The sequence below is a fragment of the Microtus oregoni genome, unplaced genomic scaffold, assembly GCF_018167655.1.
Source record: "Microtus oregoni isolate MIOR12 unplaced genomic scaffold, Mior012 000008F_ref0000371, whole genome shotgun sequence".
Taxonomy (NCBI): Eukaryota; Metazoa; Chordata; class Mammalia; order Rodentia; family Cricetidae; genus Microtus; species Microtus oregoni.
Genome location: NW_024543067.1, coordinates 32930350 through 32949308, shown reverse-complemented (window position 1 = coordinate 32949308; position 18959 = coordinate 32930350). Strand labels below are relative to the sequence as shown.

The window sequence follows — 18959 nt, the reverse complement described above, 5'->3', positions numbered from 1 at the left end:
CTGATGTCTTTAACAATTCGCTGGTGTGGAACTTTCTTCTCAGAATCAGCAAGCTAATGAAACAAATGATAGGGTTTTTAAAATCTGAATAGCTAAATGATCAAGGCTATTTTACCGGAAGATAATTGTTACTGCTTTTCGGGCAGTAATTACTTCTTCAAAGTTGTAGGATATAGGAACACGGAAAGATGCCTTAGTGGTTAAGGTCCGTGAGAAACATACATGTAGTGTGTACTATGATCATACGGAAGTAAATAACATGTAGTGTGTACTGTGGTTGTGTGAGAAGCATGTTCACTTGTACATATGGGGGAGAAGACAACATTCACAGTAAAGCTGGCAGCGGTCGGTTCTTCCAGGATCGTTATACATCAGTAACAATTACACTCACATGCTGTTGGCCTACATAAACTCAAATGTGGGGAGGGGGGATAACTATGACAGAAAGATCAACCCAGCTTAGTTAGATACCTGTATGTCAGGGAATGGGGAGGGGGCAGAAAGATCAGCCCAGCTTAGACACCTATATGTCAGGGAGTGGGGGGGGGGTGCAGAAAGATCAGCCCAGCTTAGACACCTATACGCCAGGGAGGCCGCTATGATTTTGTGCCTTTTGAGTGAAGCTTTATTTCCAATTTTTAAATCAATTTTTTCTCCACGATTGCTCAGATTTGGAGTTATGGTTTTATCGTGTGCTCTGTGTTTCTGATGTCACTGGAAGGCCAGCTTACACTCACAGCTGACTGCTACCGAGTCACAGCAGACTGCAGTGGTGACCTCACCTAACTTCCTGGAGCTTCTGTTCGCCCCTCGCACACCATGCTCTACTTTGTATTTTAATGACTGGCTCCAGTTTCCCAGAGAGGGAAGTGGCCCTCACTAGCTGCCTTTCTCTGAGCATCAAGTGGGGCTGTCCTCCTGGGAGTTCTCCTCCCTCACTGCCCCACCCCAGTATTGACAAGATGCTGCTGTTCCATTTTATGTACAAATAACAAAACACTGGGCACGCTAGAGTCGCCTCCCTGGCCACACTGTCAGAGGTCATCATTCAGCGCTCTGGTGACAATGTGCACTCCTGGACTCTGACGTATGTTTGTCTCACTACATCAGCACCCGATGTGCCAGTAGCTGAGTGTATTTCCAAGTCCCAAGCTATTTTATTACAGGAGGAAGTCTTTTCTTATTCAAAATTCTACCTACAGGGAATGGAGGGCTGCCTTGGTGATTAAGAGCATTGGCTACTTTTACAGAGGTCTGGAGTTCAATTCCCAGCAAATCCATGGTAGCTTACAACCATGTATAACGGGATCCAATACCCTTTTCTGCAGACATGCAAACAAAGAACTTGGGTGCATAAAATATATAAATAAATACTTTTTAAAAGTCTTATGTACATATGCAACCCTAGTAACCTGATTATTTTAATATATAATTGAAAGCCTGTTAACTGCTACCTTTTCTCCCATTTAAACCACTCACATTCAAAAAAGAGAAATATTCTCAGGGCTGAAATTATTAGAATTTGCAATTTTTTAGCTATTAGTGTTGATAATATAGTGATCTGTCTCTACGCGGCCAGTGACATAGACTAACAATAAAATTAGCAATTTGCCAAGTTAAGCTTAAGTGTTGCCTATTTTATTTTTAATTTGTAGACTTGAATCGTCATATTCCCCTTCTACTAAAGAACCAGAAAGGAAAAGGAGAGAGTTGTTTGCAATGGTCTCAGATCAACCAAATCATGAAAAGGAATTAAACAAAGTAAGGAGTATGACGAGATCCATTCTTTCAGCTCTAAAGTCTCTGCATAAAATTGGCTTTAAAAATCTCCCTTCATGCTCCCTTCTTTCTTTTGCTGTATTTTCTCCAAAAGAAATGATCTACCAAGCGGATAATTCTGTTAGTCTGTGTGAACACAAATCTTGGGTTGTCTCCCAGCGGGCAGCTGCAGGTGAAATGTGGAGGTGCCTTGAGAGAGCCAGCCTGGTGCTCAGCATGGGGGGGACCTGGGGGACCTCATCTCAGACGGGGTGGTTAGTACTGTCGACATAATGAACAAACGTCTGTCTCTCCAGAGAGGGCACCGACTGTAGACCGCAGGAAGGATTCCACTCAGGGCTCATTTAGTAAACCAGTGAGTTTATTAATGTCCTGCGGCAGTGGGCGCATGTTTGCAGGGCCGTGTGTGATTCAGAGGCAGCTGGACCACTGAAAATGGCCCTGCAGGAGGGAAATGCATCAGAGAGGCTGCAGCCCTGGCTGGCTGGCAGCTCCACTGCAGTCTCCTGTGTAAGCAACTGTTAACTGCTGAAATTGGTGGTTGGACTTTGGGGATCTTACAACTTTCTGGGCGCCCTGGGCCTTACCTTGCAGGGGGTAGATAGCTGCCTAAGTCTTATGAGCTGTGTTTTCAGGGCCGGAGGGATTGTTTCAACTCAGAGGAAAGGGAAATAAAACTTCCAACACCTCAAGGTGTCTATGATGGGGGTGAAATGAGCCAATATCTGTTGACATGCTTGTGGTTCTTACCATGTGCCAGGAACAAACTGTCCCAAGGATTAACAAAGCCTGTCACTCAGTCCTCACAATCGTCTTTATACATGGGATCTATGGCAATCCTCTTTTTACATTAGAGGAGATTAAGACACAGAGAAGTTGAATACTCCCATGTTACACAGACAATAGGTGGCAGACCCAAGTTTCAAATGTAGACTACCTCACAACAGAGACTACGTCCCTACCTCTGTCAAAAATCATGACCTAATAATGCAACCTAATGCATAAACAAAGCCTGGTTCAGGGGAACACCCGACAGATGTGGCCTACTGTGGTTTGGGCCACACCCGCATTTCTAAGGGCCCAGCACAGACTGTGCGGGGCTAAAAACCTAAGATGAGGAGGGTCTGGTCATGGTTCATATGGAACCTGTGTTCTTCATTCTCCTACAGCCAATATATCCTCCTTGTAATTCCACCAGCATCCATAAGAAATACATTGCAATGAAAGGTTTTGAATGGGGCTGAAGAGATGGCTCAGAGGTTAAGAGCACTGACTACTCTTCCAGAGGTCCCGAGTTCAATTCCCAGCAACCACATGGTGGCTCACAGCCATCTATAATGAGATCTGGTGCCCTCTTCTGGCAAGCGTACATGGAAGGAATGTTATATACATAATAATAAATAAATAAATATTTTTTAAAAAGAACCAATTCTAGAAAGAAAGAAAGAAAGAAAGAAAAAAAGAAAGAGAGAGAGAGAGAGAGAGAAAGAAAGAAAGAAAGAAAGAAAGGTTTTGAATGGGTGTCGCAATTTGCACCATTAATCCTAACACTCATGAAGTTGAAGCAGGAGAATTGCAGCAAGTCTGGGCCAGCCTAGGCTATACGTCAAGACCCTGTCTCTGTCCTCCATCCCCTCAGAAGACAGACCCTGGCAGAGCTCCTGAGAACTGAAGCAGGTCCAGCACAGAAAACAGAGCAGCTTCTGTTGCTATCCTGTTCTGAACACTGATACCACGCAATCCCATAAAACTGAGTTCACTGATTTTAAAAAGATAACTTTCAAAACCTGCTCTTTACTGATATGTCCAAAGACTGTGTCATGGTAGAAGGAGTGACTCTCCTGGAGCTCAGAGACGTCCAACCAATTCAGAGAGACAGAGTAATATCAAGACTCCTTGGAGTCAGACTCTGAGGTAGAGAGAGGCCAAGGTACAGATCTTCCAGGCCCCTAGAGGCGGCAGCGCCGCCATGCAGGGCCTTAGTAACCAGCTGCAGCTCCCAGAAATATCTATGAAGAACATTTCCATTCCATTGCAATGACACTAACAAGTGCCATGCACTATGAGTCTTGTGAGTGGTTTTTCTTTTGTGGGTACAGAGCTGTTTTTCGTTACTTATTTTTTTAAATATTTATTTATTTATTATGTATAAAATATTCTGTCTGTGTGTATGCCTGAAGGCCAGAAGAGGGCGCCAGACCTCCTTACAGGTGGTTGTGAGCCACCATGTGGTTGCTGGGAATTGAACTCAGGACCTTTGGAAGAGCAGGCAATGCTCTTAACCACTGAGCCATCTCTCCAGCCCTTTCGTTACTTATTTTATGATACAATTCACATTAAAAAAAAGAAGCCATGTTATTGGAAGCACAGATAAATCAATCTCATTTAGAAAAGGGCTCTGTGGAAGAGCATATTGTTTTAATATCTAACAACTATAAACTAATAAAAAATCTTAATCGTCTTTCAGAATAGCATATTCATTTTCTTAATTTTCTGAGTTTCATTTTGAAGAGGACCATGCTAAAATACACCCCAGGGACATAAACAGTAAATTTCAGACCATCAAGCTGCAGAACAATCAGCTGGCTCACCAAATACACTGTAAGGATGGAAACTAGAGAGAGATGAATCAGAGAGATTCCGAGGGAGTGAGCAAGACGGCCGAGCAGACCGAGGGCCTTCCTGCCAAGCCTGATGACCTGAGTTCTGTCGCCCAGACTCATGGTAGGAAGAGTGAGCCAACCCTTGTGAGTTCTCAGAACCTCCACATGTACACCATGGCATTCACGTGAACACACAAGCAAATGTAATTTAAAGAGAACCATCACTCTCTGTGAATTCAAGGCCAGCCTGGTCTACAGAGTGAGTTCCAGAACAGGCTCCCAAGTTACAGAGAAACCCTATCTCAAAAACACAAAAAGAGAGAGAGATCGAGATCCATCACATATACTGGGGTTAGGTCCCATCACTGAGACTCTTGCTTTGGGAAGCTGTACAACATGCCCCTGGTTCATGTTTGCTGAGTGGCAAAGTTAAGATCATGTGATTTCTAAGTCACATGTCTAATCTTAGTAATCAGAGCAGGATCAGAGAAGAGTGGGTGGTGCCTAGCCTAGGACGCAGCACATTGGCCTCTGGACCCATGTGACCCCCTGCATTAGGCCTTCTTTCCCTGGGTGTCAGTCCCAAACCCTGGCAATCCCAGTGCGCTGCCCAGGACGGATGGGGCACAGGTTCTAGGAAGTGACTCCCATTCATGAGAACTGTAACTAGAACATGAGATTACGGGACTGGATGAGGAGACCAGCTGGACACAAAGAGAGCGCGTGGAAAAGGAGAGCCAGGTGGGCATAGTGAGATCCTGATTCAGTTTCACAAAAAGGGAAGAGCCCCTTCTTCCTATAGAGATACACACTGGATTTAAAAACGGAAATGTAAAAGAGTCACTTCTTCCTTCTAAGTGTCCGAGTATATTCATAGACGTCTGTGGATTCTCATGATTTTCCTCTCTGGCCTTACTTCTTGGCGCACAGAGGATGAAAACACTCCAGGCTCCCTCAGTGAATGCAGTTCTCCAGCCCCACCCTTGGCTGCATTCCTTTCACCTGGCTTTCTGGCTTCCACCTACCTTTCAGGACTTTCCTGATGATGGCTCCTTTGGGAAGACCATCCTAACTCAAGCTCCCTGCCCCCTGTCCCACCCCCACCACCCCCGCACCTCCCAGCTGGGCTATGCACCCTCCAGGACACTTCTCAAACATCAGTTACCACCCTGTGCTATAAATACCTGTTTATCTTTCTCCCCTGTCCCTTATGCGGGAGAGAGATCTTTTCTTAACACCCTTGAAAGTGTGCCCCATCCGGATTAACTTCCTGAGGATTTCAGTTGGGACTTTGCTTTGTTTTTGTTTGTTTGTTTTTAACTTTTGATAGTTTTGGTTTTTGGTTCTTTTCTCTTTTTTTACCCTCTGGTATGAAGTACTTTTAACATTTATATTTCATTGTTATGTCACATTTTATATTTTGTGAGGTAAACCCTGATTTTCTTCTTCCTTAACCACTAATGTTAGAATTTCTTTTCCAAAACCCAGTCAACGTGTATAATTTAATAGTGAATTTCTTTGATTTAGCTGGCCTGACTAATCATTGACAAGTACTCTTGATTTATGTCTAGAGATTTTTCTTTGCTCAGAATGTTCCTGTGTGGTGGACATGGCGTACCTGTAACAGAGGTGGTTGTGCAAACTTGGCGGTAGCATATTTGCTCAGTAGAACGAAACTCACTGTTAACTTTATATTTGTGCAGAACACCTAAAACCACTTTGCTGCTGTAGTTAGTGCGGTTAATTCATCTGCACATTTGTCTGTTAACCAGGCAGAACGGAGGAGATTTATCTAATGAGATACATGTTTATACTTAAATAGCTTTTAAAAAGCAGGATTTCAGGGTTGAATTTTAAGAGCTCTGGATTCTTGTGCCAGATCATTTTCAGACTTCTGTAGAGAACTCACTACAAGGACTTTTATACTGTGGATGCTCATTGTGCTGTGCTGTGGAGAAAACCAAAGCAGCTGTGAGCTCCAGCTTCATAGTGTAACAAGACTCGTTACACAGTGAGAGTCAGTAAACTTTCTACTCAACTAAAAGACAATACTTTTTTGAAGAAACCAAAATGTTTATATTTTATACTGCACTTTAATGTATAACCGGGTGCAAAAGAGCTGCCATGGCAGTGGGAATCGTGGTCCTTGGCTGGCCTAGATTGGAACCCAGGCTTGAAACTGGGGGTGCTCTTGCACAAAATGCCGCTTGATGCCCAAATTCCTGCCAGGTTTTCCTCTAACTCTTCCCCTTTTCAGTGGTTTTCTATTGAGAGGAAAATAGCAGTTTTTATGTGCAGACTGTCTCATCTGTTTTCAGCCACTGTCGTTTTCCTCAGTTTGTAGTTAAAGTCTGTGTGGCATGAATAAAAGGCATTTCAGATCTGTGTTGCCAGCAGGTGAGCAGAGCCGCGCCTGGCTTATCGGCCCTGGCGCTGTCCCCTAATGTCAGTTAATGGCCACAGGACGGGCAAGTGAGGGAGACGGTGGTGCAGAGGGAGACGGTGGTGCAGAGGGAGACGGTGGTGCAGAGGGAGACGGTGGTGCAGAGGGAGACGGTGGTGCAGAGGGAGACGGTGGTGCAGAGGGAGACGGTGGTGCAGAGGGAGACGGTGGTGCAGAGGGAGACGGTGGTGCAGAGGGAGACGGTGGTGCAGAGGGAGACGGTGGTGCAGAGGGAGACGGTGGTGCAGAGGGAGACGGTGGTACGGAGGAAGCAAAGCAGGTGCTAGGTCTCTGCTGTCGTTTTGCTGAAGCAGAAAGTGCTTGATTGATGATGAGATGGGGATTTGTGTGTAATTCAGGCCAAAAATCAATAGTACTAATAAAATGAGACTTAAAAATTGTTATAAATTAAGAAAATAATACGTTTGCTCATTTTGCCCCTTCACTGTTGTGGTCTGTGAACGGTTAGGGGTTAACTGTGTGAAGTTTCTACCAAGAAAAGTGTTGATGACTATGGAGTGCACCCGTGGAATCCTCTGTTTGGGCTATTTTAATATTAATTTGATTGGAGAAACTTTTGGGTTTTTTTTTTTAAACAAAAGCATTTTCAAGCATGCTGTGTGAGCCCCGTGTTTGTGAGTTAATGGGCCACTGAGAACCAGCCGACATCGAAGGATGACAATGTGAGTGTGTGCTGGATGATCTTGCAGCCACAATTCTAAATCCCCCTTCAGTTTTTCCATCCAAATCTAAACATATCTTGCTAATAAATATTTGCTTTCTCACTAAGAAGTTAACTTGTACCTGTAGAAATGTACACACTTTACACTTCAACTTTGTAGCCATTTAAACTAACCCTTTTCAATAAAGGGTTATTGTTTAGATATTAAAAAAATAAAATAAGATAAATTGTTTATCTTTCTCCCCTGCCCCTTATGTGGGAGAGGGATCATGCATAGTTTATCCGTGACTCCCAAGGGTGAGAAGCAGTGAGCAATGCTGGGGGTATGGCCAAGTTGGGAGCGACCAGAACAAAGAGCAGGGTATCTGAGAGGGTGAACTGGGCAGTTGCCCAGCAAGATTTGGAAAGTCGAGGGTGGAGACACTCCAAGGGTCGGGAGAGGCCAGTAAGACATTCTTACCAACACACTAAGCTTAGTATCTTCGTGACTCTGAGACGCAGTGTGGAGTCACAGCTAGCACAGTGGGATTTACACTTGTCTCATTTAAAAACCTTAATTAAAACCGAGAACGGTGAGTTCCAGCCTCAAATCTGATACTTTTTGTATGATTTGAGCAAGTTGCTTGCCTTTCTTAGGTTCTTTTTTCTTTTTCTCCATAAGAAGGTCCTGATGTCCAGACTTGGTCGTGTACACCATAATCCCAGAACTTCAGGGGCCAAGGCATGAGGATCTAAAGATAAAGGATAGTCTGAGCTATGGAGGTAGACCCTGCCTCAAAAACAAAGCACAGGACTTAGTAACAGTTTCTGTCAAGTCTGTACCAAAGCTGAGCAACACTTGGCACACTACAAGAAAGCAAAGGACTTTGGGGTTGGGAGGAAACTGAACTTTATGCTCTGCTTGTCGGTTGGCACGGGTCAGACGGGGATACCATGGGCTGCAGACATTCTAGGTAGGAAGACGGGAGGAGTCCAGCACAGGCTGTAGCTCCTCTGTGAGTGAGCGGGCTGGTCATGTCTCTGGTCACTCTCCCTGCAGATGAGAAGCCAGCTCTATCAGGAGGAAGACCCATGCTCCGAACAGGAACGCATGAGAAATGAGATCTCGAACCTCACCCAGGAACTCTACCAGAAGGAGATCACTATAGCAACTGTCAGGAAGAAAGCTGCCCTTCTGGAAAGACAGCTAAAGATAGAGTTAGAAATAAAGGAAAAAATGTTAACAAAGCAACAGGTATGTGCTCAGAGCTCAGTGCCCATCCTCGCCCTCTCCTCGACTGTCAGGAGCCTTGGGTGCCCCCTAAAACCCTGGACCACTCCACAAAGTATCATCAAAAGAACACTAGGGACCTAAAGACAGCGCATGCAAGGCCAAGCAGTCCCACGCTGGCATTCTCCTGCAGCTGTCTCCCACATCACGTACACCCTGCTTCTTTCCACAGTTGTTTTCGATAGGATTTTTCCACTAACACCCCCCAATATACACACACATTAATAGATTGCCATTTATGTTTTAAATATGGAGGCTACAGAATAAAATCGGCACGTCTTAACTAAACGTCCACTCAGCACACAGCGCGTCCCCAGAGACCGCAGAGGTTGCAAGCTTGGACTGTTACGATGCTACAAGGGATGCTCACGCCCACCCTCCTCCCCGGTTTATCCTTTGAACCTCCCTTGCTCTACAAATAATCAAATTCATAGCCTGCTTTTGACAGCACGGGCTGTATGGTCCTTCACTCTAAAACCAAGTGATTTTAGAGCATAAAGCATGAACCAAGACAGTCTCCACAAGAGCAGTTAAAAACAGGAAAAATTAGGCCTCCATCCAGTCAATGGCCTTAGACTAACCAATTTGTGATATACCCAGGAAACCAGCGACTGCCAGGGCACCATGGGCAGGGCACTCTGCAGATGGCCAGAGCGGGCAGCCGCCATGAATGAGTCTCATTTCCGTTTTCATATTTCCATGTTTTCTAGATTTTGTCAATGAGCATATATTCTAAAACTTATAAAAATAAATCTTTGAAAAGCAAGAGTTTTATATAGAAATGAGCCTTAGATATACAAAAGAACAGGCCAGGAAGGGAAGCAAACATCCATCATTCCAATATTCAGGTAGAAATCAGGGAAAGAAAAAGGACACAAAAAGGCAGGCGAGGAAATGCTACCAAAACACCAGAAGGAACAAATTAAGCCATGTACTGCTTGCTGTAAAAGTCAATCGGGCATTGAAAACGCGTAATGAGCGATCTCTTGAAGAAAGGATTTTAAAATCCTGACCCTTCTGGTTACAGTTCCAATAAGAGAGAAATGGAATTTCGGGCTTGGTAGGAAAAAAAAGTAAATCACTATTTAAGTTTTTTAAATCTAGCACTGCTCAAACAGGAAAAGTGGCCGGGAGAGGGAACAGGGGACCCTGACAGGCGGCTCCCTTTTCGCTGCCACAGAAAGGATTTGAACCCACGGGACAGAGCTAATGAACAAGATGTCTAGTTTCGCGAGTTTCACGTGTGCCTTTTGTCTACTAATCTTTCAGGTCTCAGATATGAGATACAAAGCTGTCCGAACAGAAAACACGCATCTGAAAGGAATGATGGGAGACTTAGACCCTGCTCGGTACTTGGTAATGCGCTGAATTCACTCCCCCAAACTGAACAGGAGGGGATTGTCTGGTTGGGGCAGATCCCTTGGTGTGGCCACTGGGCATGCGCCCTCCAGCTGGGCACTCCCTTCCAGCCGTGGTTCGCCCAGGCCAGGATACTTGCTTTGGGCTCGGTTCTGACCACTTCCCAGACATGCAGACCATGCAGTTTCTTGACTTTTAATTCTGAAACCCCATATCCTAGACGGCCCAACTTCAGTGCCAACCTTATGCTCAGTGAAGTTTTCCCCACAAACCTGAATGAAAACAATTAGGTCCGACCTTGCTTGGTTTGTATTTGCCTCTGACTTGTTTTGTGGCTTGCCCCTTTCAACTGGATGACAAGGAGGAAGTTGGCATGACCAACAGCTCAGGACTTCCGGTACGAAGCAAGTGTTCAGTGATTGTTAACTGAATACATGAATTAGCTCCTGGCACTACTTGGTCTCACAAACAGGTTAAATGGCCCCAAGCCTCTCATTTGTCTCCTGTGTCTGATGTAGCAGTCCATGACTGGTTTTTGTAAAAAGAGCTTTTCTTGGTTAAAATATTGAAATACTAGCATGCCTTGCTATCTTTTCTTTTACTCACTCAGAGAAAATCCTACTGTTGTTACTATTTTTTTTTAACTGTTCAAGGAACTGAAAAGGTAAGATAGGAAAATTTGGGCCTCATAGTTGCTTAAGTTGGCCTGTCCCTTTAGCCATAATGTGAGCCAGTGGGTTGGGGCCTCAGCCAGGCCCCTTCTAGAGCGAATGTTGTGTTTATTTCTATCTTGTTGTGCACCTGTTCTCACATGAGTCCGTATTCCAGCATCAAGACAGTAGAAGCAACTGGAAGCATTCTCCCTTCCTCCTTGAGCCTGGCTGTGGACCCTGTGACTGGAGCACAGCTGGATGAAAAGGGAAGCTTGCTGGTCTCCCTCTCTGCTTCATTAAAACCCTGCCTGTCATCTCTGCCTTTTCATTCCCAACATGGGACACACACGTGCTTGTCTGTGTCTATCCCAGGTCACCAGAGCCCTGCTGAGGGGCTTCACTCTGCTCCTGTAGGCTTTCGGCTTTGCTCATTCATATTATTTGATTTGCTAAGAACTGAACTGCACAAAGATATATAAAGCAGCGCTAATTACCACACCCCTCCCCCCAGCTCCACTTGGGCAGCAGAGGGCTCTGTGATGGCAAGCCAATGGTGGCCCCTGTAGCTTGTTCCTGAGCATTCCCACAGAGAAGGTGGGGAGAGAGAGTCTCCTACAAAGTAGATGTGAAATTCAGGTGCTGCCCAGAGCTGATCTCGAGCTGTGCGTGCACAGCTGGACAAGTAAGCAAATCCTAGGAAAATGACTCTCACCGAACCTGTCGGTAATTGTGAATGAACCACAGTGTGCATGCAGGTGGCTTCAGGGCATGTTTTCTTACTTTTAGACTTCCCACCCCCGTCTTCCACATTGTTTCCCATGTGTCAGACAGTATACATTAGTAGTATAATACTAATATACAATACTACTCATTAGTATTTATCACTTTGTATATTTAGACACCTCTATGAACACACATACATGCTTATTTGGGGATCTTTATTATTAAAAAATTAGTGTCACAGGCATAGAGGGATGGCTCACAATATAAGAGCATTTGCTGCTCCTGTATAGATAGCATCTGGTTCAGTTCCCCACCCCCACACGGCATCTCACAGCTACCTGCCAAGTCCAGTTCCGGGGTATCTGACATCATCTTCTGCTCCCCTCAGGGCCCTGTACACACAAGACACACAAACGTACACACAGAAATGCATAGAATTATTTTTGAAATATTAGGTTCACATGTCACACTTCTGTGATTTGCCTTTCCACATCAACTGGCTCAAGCATGTTCTGTCCTTTACAGTGGGTGGTTAATATTCCACAGTGCTGATATATCAAACCTTATAGACTGGTCTTCATAAGTATTTTAGCCCTAGTGTATTTGACCGTTTTCATATTTTCACCTGGAAAAATCGGTCAGTACAAAATCCCAACACGTATGTCTTGGAGCAGCTCCCTTGAGGAGGAACCATTGGCTTGCAGGATATGTGTGTCTTGATGTTAATGCCATTATCATTTTTCTCATTCATCGCTGTGCTTTTTCGCTGCCAGTACTATTACTACAGCAATTTTTTTCTACGGCAGTTTGATTTTCATTTCCCTGTCCTCTTAGTAGTTTATAACAATATGAATTAGATATACTTTGTAAATATTTTCGCTGATGTAAGTTTTTTCTTGTCAATTTATTGAAGCATTTTCAAAGTCTGTTTTCTGTAACTTTGTATTTTTGCCAAAGAAGTTTGACTTTGACTTAACCAGAAACCACTCGCCTTGATGGATATACGTGGATCTGCCGTCTTTGGTGACAGGGTTTCCACATGTACCTGTGCCCTTCTGTACTTTGTCAGAGGTTTTATATTTTCCATCCAATTGTTCGATTCATTTAAATTATACTTTGAAATGCAATGTGTAATAGCACAGTTAAAATTTTCATATAGACTAAGCTCAACGCACCAGGTTTCTCCTTGTAATTTCCTGTGGACTCTATCTGGAATTGAATTCGTTTTTGTATTAACTTGGAAGACAAAGCTTTCGTTATAATAAGATATAGAATGATTCCCATTCCCTTATAATACATTTCCCAATAATACAATTTTCTTTGAATAGCTCCTGTCTCCTTCCTTTAAACCATTTCCCAAGTTGTTTACAATTCTTCTTGCTGTTATAAATAGAATATCTGCTTTTACCACATCAAGCAGCTAATTGCTAGCATAGAAGGAGGTCCACGGTATGTTATTCCTTCTAGAGCAGTGGCTCTCAATCTTCTTAGTGCTGTGACCCTTTAATACAGTTCCTCATGTCGTGATGACCCCATCCATCAAATTATTTTCATTGCTACTTCATAATAGTAATCTTGCTGTTATGAATCATAATGCAAATATCTGATATTTCCAACAGTCTAAACTGACCCCTGTGAAAGGGTCATTGGACCTCCAAAGGGACCATGACTCAGGATGAGAGTTGCTCTGCTCGAGGAACTTTGTTAGCACAGTGTAGCTCTCGGGCTCTCTCCTCTTCTCCAGAGCTCACGCCCATCCCTGTCATTGTCATGATGTCCTTACTAGGACCTCCGAGAAAATCTAAGTCGCGGCAGGACTCGCAAGCAAATTATCTAGTTTCTGACTATAAATGTCACACTTCTGGAGGTTTGTGGGGTGTGAATTGTTTTCAGTCCAGGATCCTGTGTCGTTCTTTCTGCCCTGTTATGAAATGCAGCTGCTAGCACTTGTCAGGGCCTTGTCGACATGTCAGACACTGTGGTCGACCTATTTCCCAGTTTCTGTCCAATGTGAGTTCCAGGGATAAATCTTCCTAGTTCTAAATTAACTTAATATCACAGAGTGTGTGCTTAGAAGAGCAGGACTCTGGGAGGAGGCTAGAAGTCCCAAGGGACGGTCCTGAGGGCATGTTCCTCCTAACCTCAGTGCAGGAGGTTTCTGCACAGGCTCCATCCCCCTCTCTAACTCCTCTCCTCTCCCCCCTTCCCCCCCCCCGCTGGTCTGTGATAGTCTCTGGTGTCCCCAGCAGCACCCCAGCACTTTGTCTCAGTGTGCTGTTGTCCCCATGTCTGCCTCACCCCATGATGCTCAGATCAGATTTCCCTTTTGCTGGGTGTTCACTTCAGGGCCACTGTCTCTGAGAAGATGCTGTTCTCAAATAAGGTCATATCATGAGGAAGAAGGGGTTAGGACTTCAACAGGCTTTTGTAAGGAGCCACAGTTCAACCTATAATAGTCACAGGGGTGACACTTTATCTGAAGTGAGGTCTGTCTGTCACTCTCTGTGTGCCATGGTTACAAACGTGAACTGCTGTGCCCAGTTCCCATTTCAGTTGCCTTTCTTATGCTTGGGCTTAGATAGTTGAACACATTTTCTTCTGTTTGTTTCAGTTATGACACACAAGTTTATTTTACTGACATGTAAAAGCAATGGTTTTGAGGATAATATTACCTCATTTATTTTTAAAATTTTTAACTTTTATTTTTATTTTGTGTGTGTAATTGTCTTGGCTCCATCTATGTCTGTGGACCACATGTGTGTAGAGCCTGTGGAGGCCAGAATAGAATATCAGGTCCCCTGGGACTGGAGTTACAGATGATTTGAGCCACTATATGGTTGTTGGGACCTGAACCTGAGTCCTCTGGAAGATCAGCCCCTCTCTCTAGCCCCCTATTTAATTTATTATTGGAGTTTACCAATTTCTTATTCCTTGTTTATTTTATTCTGTTACTTCTCAAATGTTATGAAATGAAGAAAACTCTACTTCTATGTATTAAAATTCTGCAAGTACCAAAATTCATATTCAGATAATTATTTAAGCAATGATTAGAATATATAAATATAAAATTAAGTGATTAGAGCTGAAATTTCACCCTGGGTAGGAAGAAACAAAATATATACATATATATATATCATTATTTTCAGCCTCCTGACATTTGTGATATTTGAGTAATTTTAAAATGACAGCTGTTTTATTTTCTTCTTTCTTTCTTATTTTTAGTCTGTATGTATGTTTATGTACCACATGCATGCATTCATGCATTGCCCACAGAGGTCAGAGGATGTCTGATCCCCTGGGACTGGAGTTAAGGATTAGGGATAATTACAAATCACCATGTGCATGCTGGGAGCCAAACCACATCCTCTGCAAGAGCAGCCCGTGCCCTTAACTATGGAGCCACCTCTCCAGCTCCCACTCCATTTCCTTTCTAGACAGGAAATTACTGATCTTGAGATTGGTCCTAACTAAATAAATACAGACTTGAGAACATTTCTGATTGCCCAATTCTGAAGTAAGGTTGCCTAATCCTTACTTCCTTCCATTGAGGAGAAGAAAGTTGATCAAAGATGCCTGAGAAAGCCCTTTGCATGTCACTGCCTTGTGGGCAGCTTCCTCTGGCTGTGGAGAAAGATTGGCTGGGTCAGGGTGGCTAAGTTTCTCCAAGTCTCAGCAAGCTGCTTAGATGCCCTCCTCAGAGTCCTCATCCTCTGCCTTTCCTAGATTGTCGTGGTGTGCAAGAAAATAGTAAGGAGATGTAGCCTTTGGCACAAAACAAAACAAGAAAACATTTTAGTAGCCTTTATGTGCATATCACATAAGTGGTTTGTAAGCTGGTTTTCAGTGCTGACATTAATATGATGGTATGGTTGATTACCAATGTGCAGCTATTCAAACATGTGAGAAAGTGGGAGGACTTTGAGTGTTATTCTACGTGAACAGTTCTCAAAGCTTGGAAATTTAGGGACTTCAAAAAGAAATGCCTAAGCTCCAATCATTTAGTTTCCTAGGCCTGAATTCCAAACGTTTGGAGCTTCAAAAGTGATGGGCTAGCCAAAGCAAACGTTTGGTGCTAAAGTATTGCCCTTCTGATCCCAGAGAACTGTGGTCCCTTAGGCCACAATGCAGCTTGGGATGGTCAACTCACAGGATGGAAGGACAGAAGTGGACAAGAGATCATTGCACACAGCTTTCCCACAATTTGCTATGTGAGAACAGCGACTATCCTTGTACAAAGCAGTACAAGAAGACCATAAATACACACACATCACACACACGCACACACCCCTTCCCTGGAAACTTCCTATAGTTTTAAACAAAAACAACCTGAGAAATCTCTAAGCCTCTTGTTTAAGCCATTCATTTTGTGATTTAAATATGCTTTATTTTACAATCTGGGGCGGTGCATTTAATATCCCAGCAGCAAATCTCTGCCCTGAAATGACGTTGCTCTAAATGTGCAGCATTGGCTCTGTCTCAGCTGCAAGATCAACGCAGCAAAATAGTCCAGAGTCCAGTTCCGTCCACATCAGTCCAGCATGCAATCTGTTACATCACCCGGCAGTGGGCATGAATATTTTAATCAATATGTAATTGGAATAATTGGAATTATTTATTATTTTTACTGTTCTCTCACTTTTATAGCAAAATTAACTCAAAATAAGCTAAAGAATTAAAGTAAAATAATGAAATCATAAAACAAATAGAAGAAAGTGAAAGTAAACATTTAATAGTTCTTTAAAAAAAGAAAATCGCAATGTAAGGCAAAGAGGCAGGAGTTAAGGAAAGAGAACCCAAAGTCCTTTTCTAGACAAAACATGCCATGTACCACAATTAAAACCTCATAAATATATGTTTAAAAACCACACAAACCGTATTTTCAACAACCAGAGAGACTCTGTACTGCTGCCTCTAGTGTTAAAAGATACTTTGATATTGGTAAGCAGAAACTCCAAAGTGGGAAAATCACCAAAGAATACAAAAGCAACTGAGAGTCTGTAGAGTAAAAATCACCAAGGAACATGAAAACCTATTCGACTTCAGTGATAAAGGCTGCTGTTGAGTTACCATTAGCAAACCTAACAAAATAGTGATATCAAATTGTGAGGGTCATAAAATAAGATCCTCAGCCTACTCTTGGTTGGAATTTATGAGATTATTTTTAAAGGTTTTGTGTGTGCGCACGCGCATGCCTCATGTGTTCACATGCCCTTAGAGACCAGAAAAGAGCATCAGCTCCCCTGGAGTCGCAGTTCCCGGAGGCTATGAGATGCCAAAGCTGGAACTGAATGCTGGTCCTACAGAAGAGTAGCAAGTGGGGCCTCTGAGCCGTCCATCCCTCAGGCCTGAATGTGCGAGAGAACTGAGTGGGATTAGCACTTCCCTTGAGCTCCTCAGACACCTTCATTCAGTTTATTCTCGTGTTGTAAAGGAATTCCAGTGCAGGCCTGTGTATGCACAGCTACGGCACCACTGATGAAACAGATTCAGTTGTCAAGATTTGGCACCTCTGTAATGCAGCTATTAAGAGTCTTCTAAAATATACTTTAATTAATTTATTTATATTAACGCTTTACATTTAAAATGTTCAGGAGGAACAAAGAGTTCACAAAAGCCACGTCACCTAGCTCAAATAAAAGGGACTTCCCAACACATGAGTCCAAACATGTGGAAAACATGTCATGTGTGAGGTCATTCAGTGGGGGTTTGTTTTAATCCCCAGAGTATGGACTTCACTGACAAGGAGCAGTCACGGTACCCATCAATTAACAAGCTGGAATACGAGAATGAGAGGCTCCGAAGCGATCTTGCAAAGCTCCGTGTCAACGGGAAGGCAGCATGGCCTACCCAGAGCAGCTACGATGAAGCAGAAGCAAGTGCCTACCAGGGCCAGCTGAAGACGGAGACCGCTGGAGACAGGTATGCTAGTTTAGCCATAAACAGGCATCAGAAACGCCTTGTGGGAAATTCATCAGTAGTATAAATGACAGCTTCATCGGCTGTTTACATTCTATCTGGTAGTGATAACACAGGAGTCTGGGCCCTGTTTTGTAAGAAGCACATACGGCAACAGCTGGGCGGAGAGTTCCCAGGGACTTTTGTTCGCGTCATTTCAGGACAGTCATGCAGGAAGACAAGCAAGTAATCCTTTTAAAGTTGTGAGAACAGAGAAAACTAGAAATTCCCCCATTAGGTATGAGAAAGCAAAACATGTGAAAATGTCACTTCTCTCTGTCCTCCCGTGACACAGACATTGCCATGGTAACCGACTTGCAGGTCACGTGCTAACAAGGGCCCTATGGACAGTAAGAGAGTTCAGCGCATGGAAGATCAATGCCCATTGTCCATTTTATTCTCACGGTCTCTAAAACGTCTTAGCTCACATCCTAAGTCAATGTTAACCATGAAACCTGCTAATTAACTCAATTTTCACCAACGATTTATGGAGTCAGGAGTGTCTCTGGAGGAGGTTCACTGTCCCCCCAAGTCTCATGAACTGCTCAGCAAAGCGATTCTTTTTCCATTGAACTCCTCAGAGCCCTGAAGACGTCAATTGCACTGTGGGTTTCAGAGGAGGGCTATGGCTGCCTTCACCACACTTCTCTGACATGAGCCGTTCGTGTGCTTATGAAAGTCCAGAGCACACTGGACTCGCCCTGTGTGTGGATGCTTAATAATGTTTTCATGGTTTCTTGTGTGTAGCGTGTTAGTGGGGATCGTATGAAGGAATCTGTGTAATATGTGTAGTGGCATGAATGTTGGCCATCTAATAATCACTAATATTAGTAGTAGTAAATTGCATTTATAATATTAATACTTTTATAAATTCATGGTGACTAAAACGTGTATTTTAGTGACTAGATTAATCACTGAACCTGAGGTTTGGAGAGGGTCATGGCAGGCTCATCTTGGTAGCTAAGCAAAATCTATGGAACAGCCCAAAAGAGGGGGAGTTTATTCAACACTCTCCAGTTCTAGAGCAATGCTCTCCCTTCCCTACCTCAGTCCTAGAGGTACTAGAAGGATGGATTCTTTTGTCATTTTAGATTTATTTTATATTTATGTCTATATTGCCCCATGTGCATGTCTGGTGTCCAGAGAGGCCAGAAGACATTGCTGGATCCCCTGGAACTGGGGTTCCAGATGACTGTGAACTGCCATCTAGGTGCTGGGGACCAAACCCTGGTCCTCCGCAAGAGCAATTTCTATGAATTGGAGCCATCTCTCCAGCCCCTAGAAAGTGGATTCTAATCATTCCAATGCTTGAAGTATCAGTCTCTCCAAAGCCCTGAATTAACCCCTCTCTAGGTAGTGGAGAAAGGATCCGGTGGTGGAGGTGTTTCGGGGGACACTGTGTTGGGGGGACTTTGGTGAGGATGGCACTCTAGTGGTACAACTGTGGGAGTACTACAGGGAGTGCCATGGGGTGAGCACTGCGGTGGGGTGC

The 18959-nt window shown here is 43.7% G+C and overlaps 1 protein-coding gene across 1 annotated transcript in view; it reads left to right on the top strand.

The window, feature by feature from the left end:
- Positions 1–18959, top strand: part of Deup1 (deuterosome assembly protein 1) — a 68163-nt gene that overhangs the window by 40077 nt on the left and 9127 nt on the right. The window contains exons 9-12 of the mRNA XM_041657685.1: positions 1656–1761; positions 8547–8741; positions 10047–10133; positions 17235–17431. Coding sequence (XP_041513619.1) covers positions 1656–1761; positions 8547–8741; positions 10047–10133; positions 17235–17431 — 585 coding nt within the window. The remainder of the gene's footprint in view (positions 1–1655; positions 1762–8546; positions 8742–10046; positions 10134–17234; positions 17432–18959) is intronic.